A 24455-nucleotide genomic window follows, 5' to 3' on the forward strand; every position below is an offset into this window, starting at 1 on the left:
AGAATCATTCATTAGTAGCTGAAAAACTCAAGTGTTGGGACAGAGTTGAAATTCTTCTTTAACCTTAGCCATTCCCGCCCCATCCCACCTGGAAGAGATCCTAGCACCACAGAAACTTTATCTTAAACATTATTGGCATTGGAACTAGAAAGGCTGTTAAAGGTGCACCTGTCAAAACCTCAGTGTCCTATTTTTGCCATCTCCTAACTTATTATGGTCTAACCCATCTTAAAGTGTGCCTGTTTTCCGAGCAGTAGCTCAGTAAAGATGGCATCATGATTCCCTGTTTATTGTCTTTCAATTATTCCTAGTTTGTTTAATCAGAAAAAAAATCTTTTCATTTGCAAACTCAACCTAGACTGCAGCAAACTCAACCTGCAGGGACAACCTAGAATATGAAAGTCAAGCTGGGTCTTGTCTGGCTCCTACCGCCTCACCGTCAGTAACAGAAACCCTGTCACTGGAATTCAGTAGCGATTCGGCGGATGGTGCAGAACAGAATTCTAGTCGTTCTCCCGGTGCTAAGTCAGACTAACAAGCTGCACAATCACATTATAGTCGGGAAAGGAAGTACCTAGGACTCTGAAGACACAGAGAGAGCGTCTCTCTCAGATAGGAAGTTGCCACACGTGTAACTCGCCTCAAGCACAGCAAGCCCCAGACTCCAAACACATCATAAAGCACTATTAAGTCAGAGCTTTACAGACTTCTAGAGGGAGAAACAAGATAGCTTTGAAATCTGGACGTTTCAGGCACACGCCACACCAAATGTTCTTCTTTGGACAGAGACAGTCTTCCCCTCTGCTCTATATAGCACTGAACACACGTTCAGTACAAAAACAGATACCAATGGCAGAGAAGTCAAACAAGATTAGACACTGCATATGCCGAGCCAATTGTTGCAGCCTCTCCACTGGCTGCAGGATCAGGTCCCTTGTTGGCTGCCGTTATATGTTCATAATTGTCACCAGTTCCAGAAGCAGTCAGTGTGGGTATAATATTAATGTCTCCATTGCCAGGGAGCCTTCGCAAACCAATTGACATAAACAAGTTGGCAAATTAGTAGTGACTTCTCTGTCATAGCAACATTCATATTGTTTATCACTGTTACAAAGTTACATTTAATGTATGTTCTGTTTACAATGCATGAACTCATTTATCTTGAATCACAGCTCTCCAAGATACATTAAGACAGATTGCCTCATATGTTGAATTTCATTCTGATGGCTTAACAAAGACAGACACACTCTGTCTATTGGTGCACAACCCACCACGTATTATATCGGTCTGCCTTTCATCAAAGTCAGTGGCAGAATTCCCATTCAATGGAAGCAGGATCGTCCCTCCTATTTTTTGTATTAGTGTTCTAGAACAGTAGTAGTCCCTAACAATAGGGATTGTAATGGGATTCAGAGCCTTTCACCATTAGATCACCAGTGTAGGCTGACCAGACAGCAAGTGTGAAAAATCGGGACAGGGTGTGTGTGTGGTAATAGGAGCCCATATAAAAAAAGAAGTCCCAAATAGCAGGACATCTGGTCACCCTACCAGTATGGAACTAAGCTAGGGCCCCAATGACCAAAAAAAAGTTACCAGTGATCATCTGATGGCTGTTCATGGACATACAGGGAATGAGTTGGCTACACAGTTTAATTCACAGTAGACACATCATGGGAAACCATCATAATGCACATCATTGCTTACAGTGTCAGAGGCCAAGGACTGACGGGACAGGCAACTGCCCACTTTCCACTAGAGATGGCCCCCCCAGGTCAAGGTTGAGACAAGCTGGTACACTGGTGAAGCTTGCCCTGGGGCTGCCTGGGCCAGGCCTCTAGAACTTCAGTCTCCACAGCTGTCATTCACATATATGTGCAAAAGAATTATTTGATCTGAATTTGTATTTGTAATTTATTGGGGGGGGGGGGAGGAGGGGAATAATCTCATAATTAGAAATTAATCTGGAACATGGTGATATTAAGATAGGATCCAGTCTAGTGCCCACAGAGGTCAAGGACAGTCTTCTGTTGCCTTTAGCAGTATTTGGATCATACCATTAAGCTACATTTGTTTTGGTTATTGGAAGTCATCCTATTGGATTTACCACTCCTGATCCTCTACTGTATCCAAAAGTCAGTGTCAAAAGCATCTCCTCTTGCCGCCTGTGAGACCCTCGCTTGTCCTTCCTGTGACTGCATAGCACAGTTATGCAAGGCCTGGCCCAACTAAAGTGGGCCTTAAAAGATCAAAGTTCAATTTCTGGCTCTGCTCCAAATTCCCATTGTAATGTTGGACAAATCACTTCATCTGCCTGTGCCTCCATTTTCCATCTGTAAAATGGGAATAACAATGCCTTTCCCCCACCCTTCATCTGTTCTGTCTATTTAGATAATTGCCAAATTAAAACCAAGTTTAGTGACCGTTACTGTTACAGCAGGACACACCCTGCCCACCCAAAACCTTAAAAACCATGTAAATAAGAAGTTTAGGGAAAAGACTTGTACATTTCTTGCCACCTTCAAGTTGCCCACAACACTGCTTCAGTAACACACTCCATAACTTCACTTCCATCTCCAACAGTTATCCCAAAGCGATACCTACCCCAGCTCCAGACTTGCACCCTTATACCTTAACAGTGACCTCACCTGTTTTTATATCAATCACATCAACAGACCAGCACATCTGGCCAGCACACATTCCATGCATTTGGGAAGTGTTATCTATCAGCTGTGTTCTTGGGGAACCAGGGCACAGTACCCAGCTTGTCTGACTCACGAAAGACCTTCCCCCCACACCAGCCTCTGCTTGAACCAAAACCAATCAGAAGAAAGACTTATAAAAAGCAATGGAAAGGCTGTAGGAGACACACCTAAACCCCTCCAGACAAGGGTGACAGGATTAAGTAAACTCCCGTAGCCTCATCTGCATCGAAGATGGGACAGGGAGGCATCCCCATTAGTATACAGAATGGAGAACAAAGATCCTAAGGCAAGAACCGCATGGAACTCTGGGACCAGAAAAGCAGGGAAGCACTGCATGATGGGGGATCTCTGCTCCAGATGTTAATGAACCTACACCTGCATACACCCAGCTCAGTAGTTGTCAGACCAATTCTAGTAATAAATCCTTTATTGGTATCCAAAATACTGAAGCTGCCTAATTGCATTGTGAGCACCCTCCAAGGAACACTGCCCATGGTCAGGAATAATCAGTTCCTATTGCCTAGCCTGAACAAAACAACTTTGGTATACTCCCTTGAGCCATCAGTTTACCCACAAACAAATCTAGTGTTCTCCCTTGAACCATTGTTCTTTCCCTACAAAAACTCCTACCCATGCTCAAGTAAGTGCTCTGATGCCTGGATCCAAAATCTGCATCAGTTCCATTGGGACTTCATCTTCTCCTGACTGATCGTGCTGGGGGCTCTGCCTGTCTCCAGCACTCTGGACCCTCAGCTACCACCATCACCACCACCACCTGGGAACCCTGATAGATTCAAAATTCACGGAGTGGTGAGAACCCAGCTCTCTCTCTCCAGGTATAGCCTTCTGACCCTGACTTGTGTGAGCAGTTATAGTTTTCTAAACCTGATTTTTATAATAAAATTTAAGTTAGATTCAATATTATAACTGTTTTGTTTGTTTGGCTCCCCTTGTATGGTTATTACCTGGCAATAAATAACTTTCATGGTTAAGCTGATTGCTTCTCTCTCTCCCCACCTCGTGGGTGTTTTTTGGCTTTCCCATTCGCTCTACAGCAACGCTCCTCGTACCTAAGCTAAAGATCTCTGCAGCACCCAAAAATCCTGTGAGGTTTGGTCATCAAGTGGGTTACTACCAGAACAATTGTAACGTGAAAGTGGGGATAGAGACATGCTGAACCTGGGGTATATGAGGGTGGCAGCTTGGAAGTGCTGCTCAACCCAGCCTACTGAGTCCAGGGACGTATAAGGGGTCAGCTTGGGAGTGCTGATTAATAGAGTGCATCTGAGAGGACTGGGTTAATGTGTGTGTTCATCTGATTCTGGGGCTTGAAGAACCCAGCCCTGGGGAACCTAGGTCCTGCAGGGTAGCTCTATTAGGAGGGAACTTGCAGACGGGAGAAGTAGAACTCCATATGAGAACAAGTGACACAAGCAGTACATTGATAGAAGTACAGAAACCCCGCCGAAGAGTAACCCTAATGAAGGAGCGTACCGCAAAGTAACCGGCAAAGCTGGTAACAGAAGTTATTCTGCCCCAACATTACTGAAGATAAGCAAATAAACTGGTATAATCACCCTGAAAGCCAGTATGGTACAGAGCCTCGGACTGGAGTTTGACCTGAATTCTGTGCCTGCAGTGAGTGACCTTGCATAAATGTTTCTGCTAACGTATTTAAAGCTGGGGGGGGGGGGGAAGGGGTGTTCAGCAGCTCTTCCCTAACCATCTTGTAGGTTGGGGGTTCATGGTATCAGTTAATCATAAGGATAGGGAACTGCATGGCAATTTATACAGCATTTAGAACAGGGGAGATTTGAACTCCTGGGCTCTTGTTTCCTAGCTCAGGGAGCTTTCTCCTACGTTCCAGGGGTATTGGGTGAGGGAGACAGAGCGCGTCACTCAATTTTTTAGCTTTCCTCAGAAGTAAGTGACTGCAGATCTGCTATGGGATGAATGCTACTGAACTGCAATCTGAACGATTTTGCCTGGCAAAAACTTTGTTGTTACTGTTAAAAAGTTATCAGTGTTTTATAGGCAAACATTCCCTATGCATAACTCACATTCTAGGAACCAGCATATGGGGAGCAACAACGTGGCCAAAGAAGAGGGCCCAGAGTGCTTTAGATTTCTTGAAAAAGGGGTACCAAGACACGGAAGACAAGCCAGTGAAAAATTTGCATAGATGGGTGACTTTTACAGGTTTGTTACTATCAGTTCATTTTTCATCAAACTGCCATGAAAAATTCAGATTGTGCTTAAAGCTTTGATTCCATGGGTTGGTTTTTGCCATTTCAATGAAACTTTCACGAAACAAAGATTTAAAGCACCTCTTAAAACTCAGCTCTGTAACACAACCTTAACTATAGTGATGTTACCTCTGCATCATATGCTCTTCAGGGCAGGGATTGAGACTTACTATATGGGTATACCATTCAGTTCTGATCTCAGGTGGGGATCTCTAGTCCAAAATAAATCTTGTAAATAATAAACTTAATTCATCCTGGCATGAAACTTCTGAACTGAGACCTAGACCAAAAACTCAAACTCAGCTGTACAATGGGGGGAGGAGAGGCAATAAATGATTATAATTAAAATTTTAGAGAAAATCCCAAAGAAATGTAGAAAGTTAAAAAGAGCACAGCTATCAATAGCTAATGAAAGTAGCTCACCCAGAAAGCTTTTCCCAATACTGCTTTGTCATTTCAGGAACAAAATAAACTTGTGGCACTCAATGTGTAAACCAACAGGAATCACTACAGAAGCACTGAGCAGTAAAGCCTCTAGAAGCATCCCTGAAAATAATCCATCAATCACAGCAGGCAGAGTTTGCAACAAAATGGAAAACTTCTATTTAGCTAGTGGCCTTTGATTTAAAAGACAAACTTGAGGCTTGACCCTGCACAGTTCTGGGCACTTCACAGAAGTGCTGAGTGTCTTCAGCTGGAGCAAGGGCCCAATTCAGCAAAGCAATTAAGCACAGGCTTAAAGAGTCAGTCACTGAAAGCATGTGCTGGAAGTCAAGCACCTACTTCAGCTTTTATTGAATAGGAATGGATTTATGCACTCCTTACATGGTTTGCATAATTGGGGCCTATGCACCCTGGCTTCAGGTTTCATGAACAGCTGCACAGGACAGCTGGAAGACACAGAGATGACCAATGATTTCTTCTCCCTGTCCCCTTTCCCCCCAACAGTTTAAAACAATCAAACAAATAAATCCAGCTGGAATTTTACAGCCAATAGCTAAGTAATTGCAGAGCAAGAAATGGTTTCCCAACAGAGCCCCTATTTAATCACTGCAATAGCCATGGAAAAATGTGTGTATTTAAAGGGCCAGATCCTCAGCTGGTGTAAATCTGTGTAGCTCCACTGACTTTAATGGAGCTATACCAATTTACCCCACTAGTGGAGCTGGCCCATACAGTGCAGTTCATTAGAGTACCTGAAAACAATTGACAGTATTATTCCTGTTTCATAGATGGGGAAACTGAGGCACGGAGTGGCTGTGGCCAATGTTTTCAAAATTGGGTATCTAAAGTTAAGCCCTTAAATCCATATACAAGCACTCAAATGAGCAGCCTGAATTTCAGAGGTGCTGGGCATCCATTTAAGTAAAATGTGGGTGCTCAGCTGGAGACACTCAGCATCTCACAGGACTGAGCCGGTCATGAGAAATCATTATATTTTCATACAACCTGCAAACAAGCTGAATGAAGCTGATCAGTCTTCCCATGCCTCCAGGCCTGAGTGGTTAACTGAGATTAAAGAACACTAGAGTGATTATGGTAGCTCAAGATCTGATCCATTAGCTGCTTCAATAGTTCTTATTGTAATTGCGTGACAATTGTCAGAATTATCCTCCCCCCCCCCATATATAGTAAGGGCTAGTCTACACTGGCAATGCTAAAGTATTGCTGCGGCAGTGTTTTAACATGCCTCAAAAAACCCACCTCAACGAGGGGCGTAGCTCCCAGCACTGGGGCACTGTTTACACTGGTGCTTTACAGCGCTGAAACGTGCTGCACTGGGGGGGGGGGTGTTTTTTCACACCCCTGAGTGAGAAAGTTGCAGCGCTGTTAATTGCCAGTGTAGACAAGCCCTAAGTTAGGGTACCCAAAAAAGGCCAGAGGATCAAATGCACCTCACAGGCCCTAAAGTATAGCTAATAGCTGATCAAATCTAGACTATTATTGCTGGTGACCTTCAAACAAGCAATTTCTATTCATCCGTCAAAAAAGGGACCAGGACAAGCAATGTTACAGTGGGCGTGTAAGGATAAGGCCTGTAGCCATATTGTAAAGCCTAAGGCCTTCGTCCGCAGCCAAGTTAAAAGAGCAGCGGCCGTTAGCTGAGAAGCAGGAAGTCACATCCTCACATTCCATCTAAATGACATTAAAACAATGTAATATCAGGCTGTTAAGGAGACCCCGTCCTAATAGCACCCACTGTCACCAGAAAAAGAAACAGAGCGTAAGATGGTTAAAGAAAACTTAAGTTTAATAGCTTTCTGCCTGGCAAGAAACCACTTATCAATAGTTATGGTTGTGAAATCCTCATTTCTTTATTGTTTTGTCATTATGGTGCCCACTTCCTTACTGTTTGTCTGTATGATCTCTGTCTGGTTCTTTGAGCGTTTCCGTCTGTTACAGAATTAATTTTGCTCGATGTAAATTAATTAAGGTGGTGGGGTATGATTGGTTAGAGAATTTTGTTAGGATTGGTTAATAAAATGTTAGTAAAATAATGGGTTAAGGTATAGCTAAGCAGGACTCATGTTTCTCTATATAAACTGGGGTCCAAAAGGAAGTTCTTTGGGAACCAGCTCCGGGACACAGCCCCATCAGAGCTACCAGACCGCAACATTCTGCCAATAACACTGTGCAGAAACTGGAGTCCCCCAGATGGACCTGACCCTGACTGGCCAGCAGGGATAAGTTCATCTGTCCTATTGGGAGTAGTGAGCATTGTATGTGTAGCGTGTGAATTCTGGTTTTGGTGATTGGTAATAAACAGAGGATAAAGATATTACTGTGTAAGGCTCTTTCACCGGTAAAAGGTCCTGCAAACCTGCAGAAAATTACACTCTGAGCCCTAGGAACAGGGTAAGGGTGGGTGCCCTAGAGTGTCAGGTTATGCCTGAGCCCACAGAAGGGTAATAGTGGGTGCCTAAATTAAGATGGTTATGCCTTGAGCCCTCGGAACTGGGTAAAGGTGGGTGCCCCTAGAGTGTGTGAGTAACAGAGAATTTTGTGCGGGTAACCGGCTGAGTTCACACTTTTCATTAGTGATGTAAATTTATTTGCAAATCAGATGCAGCCCATTGCTCCCGGCAAGTTGACACCAGGGGTGTCACAAAGTGAGGTCACCTCTGTTCTTAGCTGTGTTCTTCGAAGCTCTATACAAGTTTATTTTATTCCCCATCAATGAAGCTCCTAGCAGACTTTATGAAAAGCCCTTTCAGGAAGGTAATGACGAGAAAAATCAAAGTGCTTCCAGCTTTTATAAAAAAGATAGAGATAAATGGGTAAATAGAGGAAATGACTGACATTAGACCCCCCCCCCCTTTGTTGCCAGGGGGTTACAGGAATATCCTGATTCTGCTAGATTCTGGTTCAACAAAGACTATCATGTGAGGTCTTAAATGAAAACCAGGGTCACACTGGTTGTTAATACCATTGTGAAGTGTACATACAGTATACGGAAAATATGTTTTTAGATTCTGTATCACAGCAGAGGTGGAGAAACAGGTTTCCTGTCAGATTGTTTATTCACCTGTCTCTCTGTCAGATGAAAGCTAACACAACGGACATCCATCTACATACGAACGTACGGAAGGAATGTGAAGTCAACAGGGCAGCACCACATAGGAAAAGAAGCCATGGGGGAGATGGGGGGTTATACTGTCTGAGTAGACAGTAAACGGGGGAAGAGGGGAGGGATATAGGTAGGAAGCAAGGAAGACTTCCATCATAATGACCCAGACTGGAAGCAGTCACAGAGATGAGTACTGGACCTTCTCAATCGAATCCAGATTCATCCCAGAACTGCCATCAGTCTCAATTGCAAACTGTACTCAGGCCAGGCATTTATGATTACAGTCACAGTGAAGTACAGGAGAGAGAAACTATGGGTCAGATCCTTAGCTGATGACTTCAACAGAGCTATGTCAGTTTACACCAGCTGAGGATCTGTATATACCTGTCCAGGAAAAGAATTAGATTATCTCAGAGCCTCAGGAATGTAAGAGAACCAAACCAATCTGCAGGCAGGCAGATGCCACTTACCCACTTAGAGGTCTTGTTTTCCTAATTTCAAAGAACTGAGTTCCTGTGTGATTGTATCTGGATTTTGTCATTTAAAGTAAAGTAACTTTAAGAAAGACTCAGACAACAAAACAATAAAGCTCACCAAGGTGATGGAAAGTCTCTTCTCACTCTCAAATCGTAATTTCCGCTGAAAGCATAAAGCAGGTACTAAAAAGCCACCGACTCTCATGGCAGAAATTAAATCCTATATATGTGAAATAAAACTGAATTCTATTTTCTGAATCTCTATTTTCTGTGAGGAGACGCAAGTGAAAGAGGTTGTTAAATCTGATCCAAATATTAAATGCTGCAAGAGATAATTATTAATTTTCTTTCCATCTCAGATCTCTCTCCTGTTAGTATGGGGAAGGAAAGAATCACAATGGAAAAGAGAAGTAAAGTTTATAAATCTATCTAGAACAGTCCACCTCATTCATTGTTAAAGAATGCTCATAACCTCCCCTTCATGCAAAAAGAATCGTGCTATTCATGTAGGTTTCCCTATAGGCAACATGTGGCTGATAATTTCCAAATATAAACAGATGCAAATCATTCTCTGTGACAGCAAGACAGTGAGAACATCTGTTAACAATATGCGGAGAGGAATGAGCCACAAGCTCATAGCACACAGAACGCTAGTGGAAAAACAAAATGTCAGGACCATTTCACTGAATGTACCTCTGACTCTCAGCACCAGTGGTGTGAATTTTCAGAACAACTGAGCACCCGCAGCTGCCACTGACTTCAGCTGGAGTTTTGGATGCTCAGCACTTATGAAAATCAGGCCCTACAGACAAAACAGAGCCTGAAGTCTAAGCTGGGTTGCCCTTACTCGGAGCATTCTGAGTGAAACAGAGGGGCATGATAGCCCTCAATGAGAAATCAAAACCCTGCATTTGAAACCCAGCAGACTTTGAAGCCTGTTTAGGTCTGGATCCAAACGTTGAGTTCTCTAGGCCATCTCTAGCACCTACCAAGTAGAGTGGTGTCTACTTTTTAAATTTAAAAATCCCACATATTCATTTCATAGTGTGACAGAGCCTCCTGTCTGCATCACACCGTTCCTCCCTTTAATGTATATTAACAGAGCTCACTGTGTCTGAGTAGCAATCATGCACCAAGGAGTAAAGAAATTCCAGGTCCAAACCTAGCCCAAATTATGTGCTCTCTAAACAACAGGTTAGCCATGCCTCTCCCGCTCCGGTTCAGCTGCTGCTGTAACTTCTGCTGGTGCTTTGATCTTTATTGCTGCTCTGCCTCACCTACCAAACTTCCTGCTATCTTTGGATACTCTTCCAACTACCTGTTTTCCCTCCAAATGCCCCTCATGCGCCTTTGTTTCAATCTCCACTGCTTTTCCATCCAATAAAGACCCCCCAAAAAGTTACAAGAGGGCAGAAATAACTAGCAAATGGTGCAAGATGAAAGAAGCTAATTCAATATTTACTCCTGAGGGCATTCTGCACCAAAAAATTTAAAATGCTGTGCACAATATTTTAAAATACTGCACATTTTATTTGTCAAATAAATGTGGAGGCTCCAGCATGGCATTGGGGAGCACAGGCCACCGGCTGCACAGAGGTGGGAGATCACTGTACAACTTCCCCCCTCCCCACCAGGATACGGACTCAGCAGTGAGGCTTCACCCAACCCTGACACAGCACAAGGACCGGACCTGCCCCCAAAACACCGAAGGGCCCTATCCCTCCATGCCAAGTGCACAAGGTGTGGGCAGGCAGGCTGGCTCAGCAATGCAGGATCCAAGAGTGGAGGGCTTAGTGTGGGGGCATCCAGATGTAGGTTGAAAGGGCTCTGCACTGTGGGGCAATCTGGGTGTGGGGGGCTTAAAAAGGTGTGGGGGGGTCCAGATGCTGGGGCAGTGATGCTCTGGGGTGGGGATCCAAGTGCAGCTGCTTAGGGCTTGGTAGGGTGGTGATCTGGGTGTGGGTGGCTTGTTGGGGTGGTCTAGGTGCAGGGGGAGTGGGATTCATCGGGGGGTTCTGGGTGCGGGGGGGGTGAGGCTCGTCAGGAGGGTCTGGGTATGAGGGGGTCTGGATGAATGGGGGTTGGGCAGATGGGGGAGCAGCTCCCCGTACAGGGATCCCTCCCCCTGCAGCTGAGGGGTGACAAGTGCAGGAAGCGCGGCGCGGTGGGAGCAGTTTGTAGAGCTTCCTACAGCTGGGGCAGATATCTGGGGGTGGGTCTGATACGGCCCCAGATGCCGTGCTGAGGAAGAGGAAGTCCCGTCCTCCCCTGCCTAGCCGGGACTAACAGCTGAGCTCGGCACAGGGCAGGAGCCACCAGCCGGATCTTCTCCAGTCCTGCCTCCTGCCCCACAGTAATTTACCTCTCTGCCGGCTGCCCTGAGCACCTGAAACAAACTGCTGGGGGTTGCATGACCGCTCTTGTGGCTTCTCTTTGCTTCCCCGTCAGAAAGTCAATTTTCTGTTGAAGCAAAGAAATCTGCGGGGGACAAATTGTGACGAACTGGGCCTGTTCTCACGGTGGTCTGTGAATGCTGACAGGGGAGTGTGCTGGGATAGTCTGCATTGCAGGATGGGATCTGCCCGAGGGCGCCCGAGGGCGCATACCTGAGTGTGTAACATGAGAACCCAGGAAGGGGTTGAAGGTGAGGTGACTCCTTAGCCCGGGAAACTGAACAAAGGCTGTGGGAGGGGTCGCAAAAGGAGAGGGCTGGAAGCAGGCTAGAAGGAGGCTGGAGAGATGGCTGGGAGGCAGAGATGGCTCTGACCCCCCAAAGGGGGGTGGGCTGGCATGCCCTGGGACCCCAAGCTGGACCTAACTGAGGGGGGCCCTGTTGTCTGTGCCTGCAAGACCTGTCTTGGACTGTATTCCTGTCATCCAAATAAACCTTCTGCTTTACTGGCTGGCTGAGAGTCATGGTGAATCGCAGGAAGCCGGGGGTGCAGGGCCCTGAGTCCCCCAATACTCCGCAACAACTGGTGGCAGCGGCGGGATCTACTGTACCCCGTGGACGGCGCTTCCTGCAGTAAGTGACTGGGGAGCAGTAAAACGAAGGGGGATTGACGGGGACCAGGCGCGCTGAAGAGTGAGAGAGAGACGGTTATTACCCCTGGGAGTGTGTGACCAGCGAGAAGGACTTTTGCAGTAACAGGGTCCCCCGAGGGGATCACAGCGAGTGGTCCCAGGGGCGGAGGAGTCTGCAGCTCGACCCTGGCAGAGAGGTGGTGACCTCGAGAAGGGCTGGCAGACTAGGGGGCCCCCTGGGAACTGTGGGGAGCTGTGAGCACACAGGCCGGTGAGTGGCCAGCAGGAAGATGTATGCCAAGCGGCTTAAGAGCGACCTGGTGGAGCTGTGCAAGCAGAGGCGGCTGCGCATTGGGAGGCTCACCAAAGAACAGCTCATTGCCCAGCTGGAGGCAGAAGATCGCGCGAATGAACTGATCCCTGTGTCTCAGGGAAGCAGCCTGGCAAATGCAGCGCAGGCACCAGTGTCTGTCCCAGCTGGGAGTGGTCAGCCGGCTGCTGAGGGCGTCCCGAGACCCCTCCTTCCTATGCCTAGGGGAAGGGTGGGGAGGAGCCCAGCAAATACCGAAGGCGCCGTGGCCCCCCCGGCCAGCAGGGGGTCCCCCCGGCGAAGCTCGCCGGCCAGCAGAGGATCCTCCCGGCGACGTTCGGCATCCGGGGAGCGGAATTGGCTGGAATGGGAGAAAGAGCTAAAACTGAGAGAGCTGGAGGATCGTGAACAACAGAGACAGCATGAACGGGAGGAGAAAGAGAGACAGAGACAGCATGAACGGGAGGAGAAAGAGAGACAGAGACAGGAGAATGAGAGACAGCGTCAGCATGACCTGGAACTGGCGAGATTGAAGGGCAGCGAACCCCCGGCTGCGGTGAGTGAGGGGGGACCCAGGACTGCACGGAGCTTTGATAAGTGCATCATGGCCCCATACAAGGAGGGGGAGGACATGGATGACTTCCTGGAGGCCTTTGAGACGGCCTGCGAGCTGCACCGGGTGGATCCCGCGGACAGACTCCGGGTCCTTACCCCCTTACTGGACCCCAAATCCGTGGCATTGTACCGCCAACTGGGAGAGGCAGAGAAAGGGGACTACGAACTATTCAAAAAGGCCCTGCTACGAGAGTTTGGGCTGACTCCTGAGATGTACCGGGAAAGGTTCCGGAGTCAAGATAAAACCCCTGAGATCTCATATCTGCAACTAGCCGCCCGCATGGAAAGATACGCCAGCAAGTGGGCTGGTGGGGCCCAGACGAAGGAGGACCTGATTAAACTGCTGGTACTGGAGCAACTGTATGAGTGGTGCCCATCCGACCTGAGGCTGTGGTTGGTGGACAGAAAGCCAGAGAACCCGCGACACGCCGGGCAGCTGGCTGATGAGTTTGTAAAGAGCCGGTCAGGGGGTGGCAGGGAGGAGTCCCAAAGGAGCAATCCCACCACAACGCAGAGAGAGAGTCACCATGGGACCTCCCCGTGGGAAAATACAGAAAAACCCCATCAGAGGGGAACATCCGGCATCAGGACCATCCGACCCACTCAAGGGGACCCATGGGACATGGGCTGCTACCACTGTGGCCAAAAGGGCCACATACGGGCCCAGTGCCCCAGGCTCAGGGACAGACTGAGCAGGCCGAACCCACAGAGGGTTGACTGGGTAGAGACCCAGCCCGGCGAGAGGCAGCATTCCCAGGGAAGGGGGGCTGGCAGAGTACCACCTGCTAAGGAGGGAGGAGAGCCCCAGGCCAGCTTCTCTGGGGGGCCAGATGCTCCGGATTCAAAGTTCTCCGTTTACAGGGTTGGCGCGGGGCTGTCCCTGCGGAGCGAGTGCCTTGTTCCCCTGGAGGTGGATGGGAAGGAAGTTTATGGTTACTGGGACACGGGCGCAGAGGTGACACTGGCCCGGCCCGAGGTGGTGGCCCCAGATCGGGTGGTGCCCAACACCTTCCTGACCCTGACCGGGGTGGGCGGGACCCCATTCAAGGTTCCCGTAGCGAGGGTACACCTGAAATGGGGGGCCAAGGAGGGCCCCAAGGACGTGGGAGTGCACCACCATTTGCCCACTGAGGTGTTGATGGGGGGGGACCTAGAGGACTGGCCCAGCAGCCCCCAGACCGCCTTAGTTGTGAGCCGCGGTCAGAGCCGGCGAGGGGCACTGCGCCCTGGCCTTGGGGGGGGTGCCTTGCCTGAGGCGCGGGACTCTAACCTGGTGGGGAGGGAACGCCCAGGGACGCGGCTCAGGGAGGCTGCAGCTTCGGACCCAGCGGGCGAGAAAGAGCAGGTGGCCATCCCCGTCCCAGCTGCTGAGTTCCAGGCCGAGTTGCAGAGAGATCCCTCCTTGCGGAAGATAAGGGACCTGGCCGACCTCAATGCGGTACAGACCATGGGACGAGGTGGCCGGAAAAGGTTCCTGTGGGAGAAGGGGTTCCTGTACCGAGAATGGGCTCCCCCAGGGAAAATGGAGTCAGGGGGGATCAGGAGGCAGCTGGTGGTACCCCAGAAGTATCGCCGCCAGCTGCTGTGCCGGGCCCATGACATTCCCCTCTCAGGGCACCAGGGAACCTGGCGTACCCAGCAGAGGCTGCTACGGAGCTTTTACTGGCCTGGGGTCTTTGTTACTGTCCGACAGTACTGCGGATCCTGTGACCCCTGTCAGAGGGGGAGGAAGGCCTGGGACAAGGGGAAAACAGCTTTAGGACCCTTGCCCAGCATAGAGGAGCCTTTTCGGAGGGTGGCCAAGGTAAAAAGGGCGGCTCTAAACCAAGAGAGCCCAAAGCACAGACCTCCAGACTGGAGCGCTGGGAGAAGACCACAGCCCAGTTGGAGCCCCAGAGGTATGGGGGTGGGAAAAGGGCGCAGGCCGCATAAACCTTCCCACATGCGAACTGCGAGTGCCATCAAGCAACCCCAACCTAAGGGGGAGCGTGAAACTGGAGGGGCCTGGTGTAATTCTCACCAAGGAATGGGAGGGATGCGGGGGCATCCATGGGAACGGGGGTAGGTTCGAACTTCCCCGGGTCACTGGCTAAAGTGACCCTGCTCAGTTCGGTCTCGAAGGGGGGAGAGATGTGACGAACTGGGCCTGTTCTCACGGTGGTCTGTGAATGCTGACAGGGGAGTGTGCTGGGATAGTCTGCATTGCAGGATGGGATCTGCCCGAGGGCGCCCGAGGGCGCATACCTGAGTGTGTAACATGAGAACCCAGGAAGGGGTTGAAGGTGAGGTGACTCCTTAGCCCGGGAAACTGAACAAAGGCTGTGGGAGGGGTCGCAAAAGGAGAGGGCTGGAAGCAGGCTAGAAGGAGGCTGGAGAGATGGCTGGGAGGCAGAGATGGCTCTGACCCCCCAAAGGGGGGTGGGCTGGCATGCCCTGGGACCCCAAGCTGGACCTAACTGAGGGGGGCCCTGTTGTCTGTGCCTGCAAGACCTGTCTTGGACTGTATTCCTGTCATCCAAATAAACCTTCTGCTTTACTGGCTGGCTGAGAGTCATGGTGAATCGCAGGAAGCCGGGGGTGCAGGGCCCTGAGTCCCCCAATACTCCGCAACACAAATTCTATGCATGCGCAGTGGCACAGAATTCCCCAGGAGTAAATATTCTGGCCAGTGACTGCTCATTCCATCACCCTGCCCACGTGCCGTGGAAATACGATCAATGTTCAGCGGTGGGGAGAGAAGGGGAAGAAATGCATGTCAGGTTCTGATTAAATCCATAAAAGCCAAGAAACGGGGAAGTGGCTCTCCCCTAAGCATCAAGCTCTACCCCAGACGTGCTCACAGACGTGCAGGCCTCACTCGGGGGGGGCTGGTTTGGAGAGGTCAGGACCAGGTCTCCATCTCCATTCCCGGCACTTTGCTTCCCCGTGGGGAGAGCAGCAGCAGCAAAAGTCCCCAAGCAGAAATGCAGCAGGGGACTCTGTCTGTGTGTTTTGCTTGAGCAGTGGCTCAAGTTGAGGGGAGAAGGAGGCCACTTGTATGCCCTTCTGGAGTCCACTCTCAGGTAGCTGAGCAAGTGCAGCCCACCTCCTGGCCCAGGGGCAGCCGAATCCCTCCCTCAGTGAAAAGCGTTAGCTGTGGCTGAGAAGGTGAGGGTCAGATTCAGCCTGGAGGGGAAAAATGCTGTAATCACAGGCTGCAGCAAGATTGGGAAAGGGGTGGATAGTGGCAATGCAAACTGAAAGTGAGCTATCGGGAGAGGCTGGAATATAGTACTCCAGGCGCCATGAATGCTGATCATTTTGAAATTGGCTTAGGAGGTTGTTCTGAACATTCCTATTCATCTATTGAGTTGGCACTTCAGTTAAATTCTGCTCAGTGTCACTAAGAGCTAATTGTGTGGCCCTGAAGACCAGAATGAGGAGCTCAACATTTAGGTGGTGTCACAAATCTCCACAAGTGCTGGCAGAGTGGGAGTTTTTTCCCTCCTGAATTATCCTCTCCCTTTGCGGCAGCCTCGTGTTTCAATAAGTTACCCTGTGGGTTCAATGCAGAGTGTAATGACTCTGCCACCCACCCTAGGGCCAAACTCAAGAAGGATACTGCAGCATCTTCATGTAATTCTGTATTGCTTGAAGCCATTCTGGGATAGACATGGAGAGCCTGTAGTTTGGCACTGGCGGCACTGAAGGCTGAAAACAAAAAGGATAAAAAGATGATATTGGTTATTGCTTCCAGGACAGCAGCTAGAACAATTCAGCTCTCAAGGCTGGTGCTTAAAGGGATACAATTCAGAGTTTAGGGCCTGAGAGTGAAAACCCCATATGAAAGCAATCAGCCCCATGTAAATAGTGCAGATTCTGATCTCGGTTACAACAATTGAACTATACGTTCACTGGAGTTACCCTGCATCTTCTCTGGTGGGACCACTGGCATGAGCAAGGGGCAGCCTTTAAATATCATCCTAGACTGAGAGATCCTGGCAGAGAAACCAAAAGCGTTTGCGTTTTAAAACTAGAAAAACCAATTTCACTCAGATTAATGGAATCCCAATGCTGGATTTGTTCCGGACTCTTTAGAATATTAACTTCAATTTTAATCTCTGGTTTTATCTATCTTGAGAGAGAGAGAGAGAGAGAGAGAGCGATGAATGGAGACAAAGAGCAACTTTGACAAAACAAATTTTTCCATCTGCTGGTGGTCAGGGCTCGTTAACAGAGTGCAGCACTGGACCCTAAGTCTGCTGGTAGCGACAAAGCTCAAGGATTCATCAGGCAGTCCTGATTTTTGTAAATTCCACTGGGCACCTAAATACCTTAAAAATCTGTCCTCCAATTCATGAGAGACTCCCAGGCAGACAGCCTGTGCAGTGCAATCCTGTAAGCGCTGGGTTAAAGGGCATAATTGATATGTTCAGATTGTGTTAACTAGTTTTTATTTTGAAGAAATAACTGAAGCCATGAAGAAAGGGACTGGTATCCCGTGGCTGGAGAGTGTTCTTTGGTCTGAGGGCTGGTCAAAGAGCTCACTAGTTTACAATGACCTAATCCCGACCCAAGACTTTGAGGTGCCAATTGATCTCAACCCCAACTAGTTTTCAGTGGGAATTTGGGACATTCAGTGGTTCACAGGAAGGACTCAGGCATTTACCGGTTCAAGCCTTTTTGGACAGGACCATCTTCAAGGTCAGTTCTAACTCCATGCCTGTTTAAAGCCAATTTCACCAAATCAAACAAACAATGTTGCATCACTGCCTTGAGGAGACACATCTCAGTCTCTGCCCATCACTGCCAGTCTAGAACTTCCCCAGGATATTTACTAAAGCTCCTTCTGTGCCAGCATTATAGGGCTCATTGTTTTACCCAGCATTCTTCATCCTTTTGTATGAGTGATTAATGACTTAACATGAAACAATAAATAAATAAATAAAAGACGTAACTTCACTAACCACTGCAGAAGGCAGTAGCCAGACACCACTATCCCTGCATTACAGACATACCAATTTGTTAAGCATAAAGCACTTGTATTAGGGAACCAAGTTCAGGAGGAGCTGTTTATTTAAAATACTAGGCCAAACTTTTCAAAAGTGTCTAGCAATTTTGAGGACTCCATTTTTGGGTGCCTGCTTGAGACACCTTAAAGGGGCCTGGTTTTCAAAAAGTGGGCAATCAACACTTCCTGGGGAAAAAAGGGTCCCTTTAAAGTATCACAGACTGGGCACCAAAAAATCACCACAGGTTTTGAATATGTAGGTTTTAGGGCCCAATTCTACCATCAGAAACATGATACAATTCCATGGGAGAAACAAGTGATGAATGCATGGATTGCAGTCCTTTGGGAACTGCACCCATGTATTTGAAGGCAGAATTGGCCTTAAGAATTACCTCCCCATACCTTGTGATGGTAGAATAGTTTCAGATGGTTTCCCAAACTCCTGAATATTTCCTGCAAATCCCTTCAGTAAACTACTATCCCGCAGCTGTACCCAATTCCGATTGCCTAATACATTTGAACTCCAATTTATCATTTTAAATTAGTTTGAATGCTGTACTGAACAAGTAACAACTGCAATCATTATAAGCCTAATTTCAAGTAGACAATGTGTATTTGTAATAATGATATTAACACAGACTGAGCAATTCACACATCCATGGGTTGGGTAGCAGGACAGCAATGTTCAGAAAGAGTGGGTGAAATCTTGCACTGTTCATGCCAATGTGGGGAGGGATAACTCAGTGGTTTGAGCAGTGGCCTGCTAAACCCAGGGTTGTGAGTTCAATCCTTGAGGGGGCCATTTAGAGATTGGGGGCAAAAATCTGTCTGGGGATTGATCCTGCTTCAAGCAGGGGGTTGGACTAGATAACCTCCTGAGGTCCCTTCCAACCCTGATATTCTATGATAATAGCAAAACTCCTACTAGTTTCAATAGGTCCTTTCACCCAAGGTGTTTAGAAGACTCAGACAGGTTAGGCCCAAACTATAGGTTTTAGACAATTGCTACTAGCAGCCAGATGCGCAATTTATTTTTTTTTCTTTGAAAAAGGACCAAACAAAACACACATATACACACTATCCTCCAATATCAGTGACATGGAAAAATAAAGTATGGGAAATCCTTTCAATGGAAAATATGACAGCCTAGGATCAAGACATTTATAATGTATGGTTACCATTTTGGGAGTTTGAACAAAAAACAAAAAAACAAAAACCCCAAACAATAAGACATTGACCAAACACAAATGTGTCTTTTAATGGTAACAAACACAAGTTAATACTTGTATGGAAAGTTCATGTCTGTTAATAAGGTTTTTTTTTTTTTTTTTTTTTAAATAGCTTTTAGGGGAAAAAAAATATTTGTCAGCATCAACATGGGTAGTGTAAAGAGACTCATTCAGTATTATAGTAACACCATGTTAAACAGAGTGATCTGATTATTATATCAATCTATAAGGTCTTTCTCTAAACAAAAGCTCACTGTTATGATTATTATTTTGTCTCTGATATTTACATGACAAGGATTTGTAAACCTGTTAGAACCTCCTAAATAAATTAATAGTTAAACAAAAATGTTTTGTGTCTGCCTGCAAAATATTCCCCTTTACTTCTTGCAACCCAACCATTGGGACACTGCTGCTGCCCACAGACCAGAAACTGCAGGAACTGCACACAGAGTAAAAATGGTGAAAAATAACATGGATTGTTTCAAATAATTTCATTTAGTCATTTATGCTGCTGTAAACGTAAGAGTAAAATCACCCCTTTCTTTTTTACGTTACACAGACACGCCCACACTTTGGGTGGGCTATTCAAAAGTACTCAGTTAGCCGTACTCCGCTCCCACTGTGAAAACTCCCATTGACTTCCAGAGAAGCCAACTCAGGCCAACACCAAGCACTCCAACCCTTTATGTTTGTACAGCACCTAATAGAGACCCCAATCCTGATTGGGGCGCTTGGATGCTACCACCCTATAAATAATCAATAATCTCACTGTGTCCCATTAGGAATGACTAGATACTGAAGTTTTGTATGTATATGAAGTCAGAGAATGCAGTTTAAAATGATTTTTATCTTTTTTTAATCATGTGAGGCGCACACAGGCTCTCACAGACAGACACTACATGGCTCAGGAAAGGTCAGATTTGCAAGACTGTTATGCTTGAAACCATTCCACTGTCAATTATGTTAAAACATTAAGGATGGGTCTACCTGGAATCCAGGAAGGCCAGCCAGGGAACCCTGCTGTGTCTCAGAACCACACAGCAGACAATTTCCCCCCAAAGTAGCAACCAAGGACCTGATCCTGCAAGGTACTGAGCACCTTCAACTTTCACTGACTTCAGTGGGAGCTGAAGATGTTCAGCATTTCACAGGCGGTGCTCAGCACCCTGTAGGATTGGGCAGCAAGGGGAAAACAGACGTTTGTTTTCTGTGGAGCTCTCCATGCTCCAGCCGGCACTTTCCAAGTGCTTACAGCTCAAGCCCTGCAAGAATACTTTCAAGCCTTGTGTGCTCAAACACACAGGGAACCTACAGGCAGTGCCAGAGTGAGAGAGAGAGAGGAAGGTGGCTATGGAGGCACTATGCCTATGGGTAATGACTTCAGGACACTGGGCAGCGAGCGCTTCTTTGCAAGTAGCTCTACAGGCACCATCCAGTGAGACCGGGTCCTCACCAAGACACACATCTCTGAGGCTACTAGTGCTGACGGCAGTGCTGGCTGGCCTCCCCCACTTCTGCTCCCAAAGCACAAGCCACCTGCTACAGCTTGCTGAGCCCTCTCAACCTCTTCCTCCCAATGCTCAGACCCAGATTTGGCCCTTCATGCTGTGACAGAATTCTGTTCACGCCTTCAAGGATAATATTTGTTGGATGTGATACACCAGGCAAAGCAAGCACCTCAGGCTGAAAGCCTCTTACAATAAAGCCTGGAAGCAAAACAGATTAGTAGAAGTTAAATAGCTTAACTCCAGACAGGCCACTCTTCAACTTTCTTCTCAGCCCCCAAAACTGCTAGGGAAAGACTGTTAACTAGAGCAAACAAGAGAACATGGATGCCCAGGTCAGATAACACTGAGACAAATATAGGTCTGAAAACCAATATAATGCAAGAGAAATCTATGGGTCAGCCTCTCCAGTCTGTTAGGGCAAACCCTGCTGAGAATTCACCTTCTTCACTACCAGAAGAGTGATAGAAGCAGCTTTATGAGTCACCCTCCTATCCCACCAGAAAGAGAAGGAAGGGGCATGTTGGAGAATGGGGCGGGGAAAAGGGGTAGGGTTGCCAGGCGTCCAGTTTTCTATTGGAAAGCCCAGCTGAAAAGGGACCCTGGTGGCTCCGGTCAGCACTGCTGACCGAGCCATTAAAAGTACGGTCAGTGGCACAGCGGGGCTAAAGCAGGCTTCCTACCTGCCTGGCTCCCTGCTTGCCCTGGGTCCACGCAGCTCCTGGAAGCAGATGGCATGTCCCTGAGGCTCCTAGGTGCAGGGGCCACCATGGAGGCACTGAGCACTGCCACTGTCCCAAGTGCCGACTCCGTGGCTCGCATTGGCCGGGTACCGCAGCCAATGGGAGCTGCAGGGGTGGCGCCTGCAGATGGGGGCAGCGCGCAGAGTCCCCCTGGCCACCTCTGTGTCTAGGAGCCAGAGGGACATGTCACCACTTCGGGGAGCCTCCTGAGGTAGACACAGCTGGGAGCCCACACCCCAAACCCCTTTCTGTACTCCAACCCTCTTTCCCAGCCCTGAGCCCTCTCCTGCACCCAAACTCCCTCCCAGAGCCAACACCCCACACCCTCTCCCGCACTCCAACCCCCTGCCCCAACCCTGAGCCTCTTCCTGAAACCAAAATAGCTCCCAGAGCCCATACCCTCTCCTGTGCCTCAACCCCCCACCCCAGCTTGGAGCCCCCTCCTGCTGCTTCAGGCTTCCCACGAATCAAATGTTCGCAGGAAGCAGGGGAGGAGGAGGGGCAAGTGGAGGGGGCGGAGTTGGAGCGGGGCCAGGAAGGGGCGGGGCTGGGGCAGGAGGGCAGGGAAGGAGCGGAGTTGGGGCGGGGCCAGGGCCCATTGAGTGTCCTCTTTTTGGACACTTAAAATATGGTAACCCTAATCTTGACAGAGCTGTCAGACCAAAGGTCCTATGTCTCCTCAGGAAATTTCAGTTTCAGAAACCCATTAGTCTTCTTCTCCTGTGCTGTCCCCACTGAGGAGTCTCTCTTCTCCTTACCACATGCAGGAAGTGAAGTGACATGGACCCTACTTTCTGAAGCACCATTTGCTGCTCTCATTTGAATACCAAGGGAACACATACAGTTTGTCTTCAGTGGCACTGACTGTCAGTGGATAGCTACTCACTACTCCCTGCAGAACATCACCTATAGAGGAGTGTATCACAAGTAGAAATAGCCTGTGGAAACCTCCCTCCAAATAATAATAATACAGTTCTCTATAGTGTAGTTCACGTCATCTATGTACTTACTCAGAGACAGAGACTTTGAGTAAAATACATAGGGCCAAATTATTCTTTGGAATAACTCTACTGATCACCACACTTATGCTAGGGATGAATTTGGCCCATGGAATCCAAGTGAACTTCTGAAATTTATATTTGAGGGCTGTCTTATAAACAAAGAACTCCAAAAGCTAAAAATCTCAATTTGCTTTATTATTTTTTTAATACCTTGAGTAGCACTAGCTGGATAAGATCATTTTAAACTAACATCTTTTAGCACAGCATTTCCTCAAACTGGGGTCTGCGAGGGTACTCCAGGGGGTCCTCTGGCCCTGCTGATCAACTCCTCCCCCTCCCTCCCAGTGCCGCCTGCATGCCGGGGAACAGCTGTTCCGCAGTGTGCAGGAAGAGTTGAGGGAGGGAGGAGGAGGAGTTGATCAGTGGGGGCCTGCAGACCCCCTGAAGTACCCTTGGTTCCCGGCATGCAGGAGGTGCTGGGAGGGAGGGAAGGAGAGGAGCGGGGATGGGGTGCGCTCAGGGGAGGGGGCAGAAAGAGGCGGGGAAGAGGGAGGGCAGGGATGGGTTGGGGCCTTGGGGAAAGGGATGGCATAGGGGCAGGGCTTGGGGCTGAGCAGGATGCTTGGGGGTCCACAAAATTTTCTAAATCAAAATGGGGGGCCTCAGGTTGCTAAAGTTTGAGGACCGCTGTTTTAGCACATTTACAGCTAGGCTAAGCAACTAGGGGTAAATTCCAAACCTCCAACCTGCATTTTTCCATTCAGTTTATACCTAAAGTTGGCAACTACTCCAGACAAAGGTGCTAAGACAGTCCTCCCACAATTCTACCTGCTCATTCCATACAAACAATGCATGAAATGCTAATGCAGCAAAGTTTTAACCTCCCATTTAAAAGCGAAGCGTGGCTCTGTGTCAATACTATGCCCTCAAAAACAGAGCACTCCAGTCATAGCCACATGTCCCAACAGATGCAAGACATCTGCAGGAGTTTGTAATGGGATAACTGAACAGCTGAAGGAGCACAGAATGGAAGGAAACATGAACCCAGCCATTCATGAATTATAAAGTGAATGACAGATTAACAGAGATATACGACAAAGGGGCAGATTCTGATCTCATACCAATGTTATTCAAGAATAATTCCATTGAAGTCAATGGGGCTACCCCAGTATAAGATATGGGTGAGATCAAAGTCAGGTCCAAAGTCTGTATTAAAGCCCACACAGAGAGGAGGGATTGTCTTGAGGCTAGAACTTTTCACAGGACCAGGTTTCAAGCAATATGGAGTCTATTGCTAGCCCTGCCACAGGCTTCCTACATGACCTTGTGCAAGTCACTTAATGCCTCTGCAACTCAGTCTCTGCTGCGTAATACTTACTGACCCTAGGGCCTGATTCTGTGCCCTCCCTCTGTAAGTACTCCCATTATTACTCAGCAGAGTGGAGCCATCAGCAAGACTGTTGGGAGGCTTCATTCATTAGCGTTTGCAAGGTACTTTGAGAGGCAAGGCTAGCTGGCACTATAGCAAAAGTACTAGCTAAAGGACCAGTACAATTTACTAGGCACTGATAATAAACTGAAGATGGGGGCAGGGTGGGAACGGGGATAATCCTGAAGATGCTGGCATTTCCAAACCGACAGCTCAATCAGTGTTTTAGGGAGACGTCTTCATTTCCAGAGAATCCGGTGTTGGGAGGGAAAGGGAGAAAAATCAGCCTTGTGTTTCTGTAATTTACATCTGTCCCACTAACAGCAGCCCAACAGACAAACTCAGAAGCTGCTTACTGCTCTACACTAAGAGGTAGTGAGTCTAATGCTAAGATGGATTAGTTCAGTCAAATGCAACTTTCTGGAAAGGGAGGACAACTCATTGCCCATCACTGGGAATTAAAATGATTCAGAATCCAAATTGAACTCATCAAATTCACGCAAGTAGCTATGTGAATAGAAATCAGGTTCAGCTTTTAGTTACTGCAAATATAAAAGAGACTAAGATTCACTTTTTAGAAGGAAGGTGCAAGGTAGTGGACTCTCTTACCAGCTTGA

At 48.0% G+C, this 24455-nt stretch overlaps 1 protein-coding gene across 2 annotated transcripts in view; it reads right to left on the bottom strand.

Annotated features, from left to right (window-relative positions):
• Positions 1-24455, bottom strand: part of VASH2 (vasohibin 2) — a 65100-nt gene that overhangs the window by 33008 nt on the left and 7637 nt on the right. For both annotated transcript variants that reach the window (XM_054022372.1, XM_054022371.1), the window contains 2 exons: positions 16543-16631; positions 8987-9043 (listed from right to left, as the gene is read on the bottom strand). In XM_054022372.1, coding sequence (XP_053878347.1) covers positions 8987-9043; positions 16543-16595 — 110 coding nt within the window. In that variant the 5' untranslated portion in view covers positions 16596-16631. The remainder of the gene's footprint in view (positions 1-8986; positions 9044-16542; positions 16632-24455) is intronic.

Source organism: Malaclemys terrapin, chromosome 3, assembly GCF_027887155.1.
Source record: "Malaclemys terrapin pileata isolate rMalTer1 chromosome 3, rMalTer1.hap1, whole genome shotgun sequence".
Taxonomy (NCBI): Eukaryota; Metazoa; Chordata; order Testudines; family Emydidae; genus Malaclemys; species Malaclemys terrapin.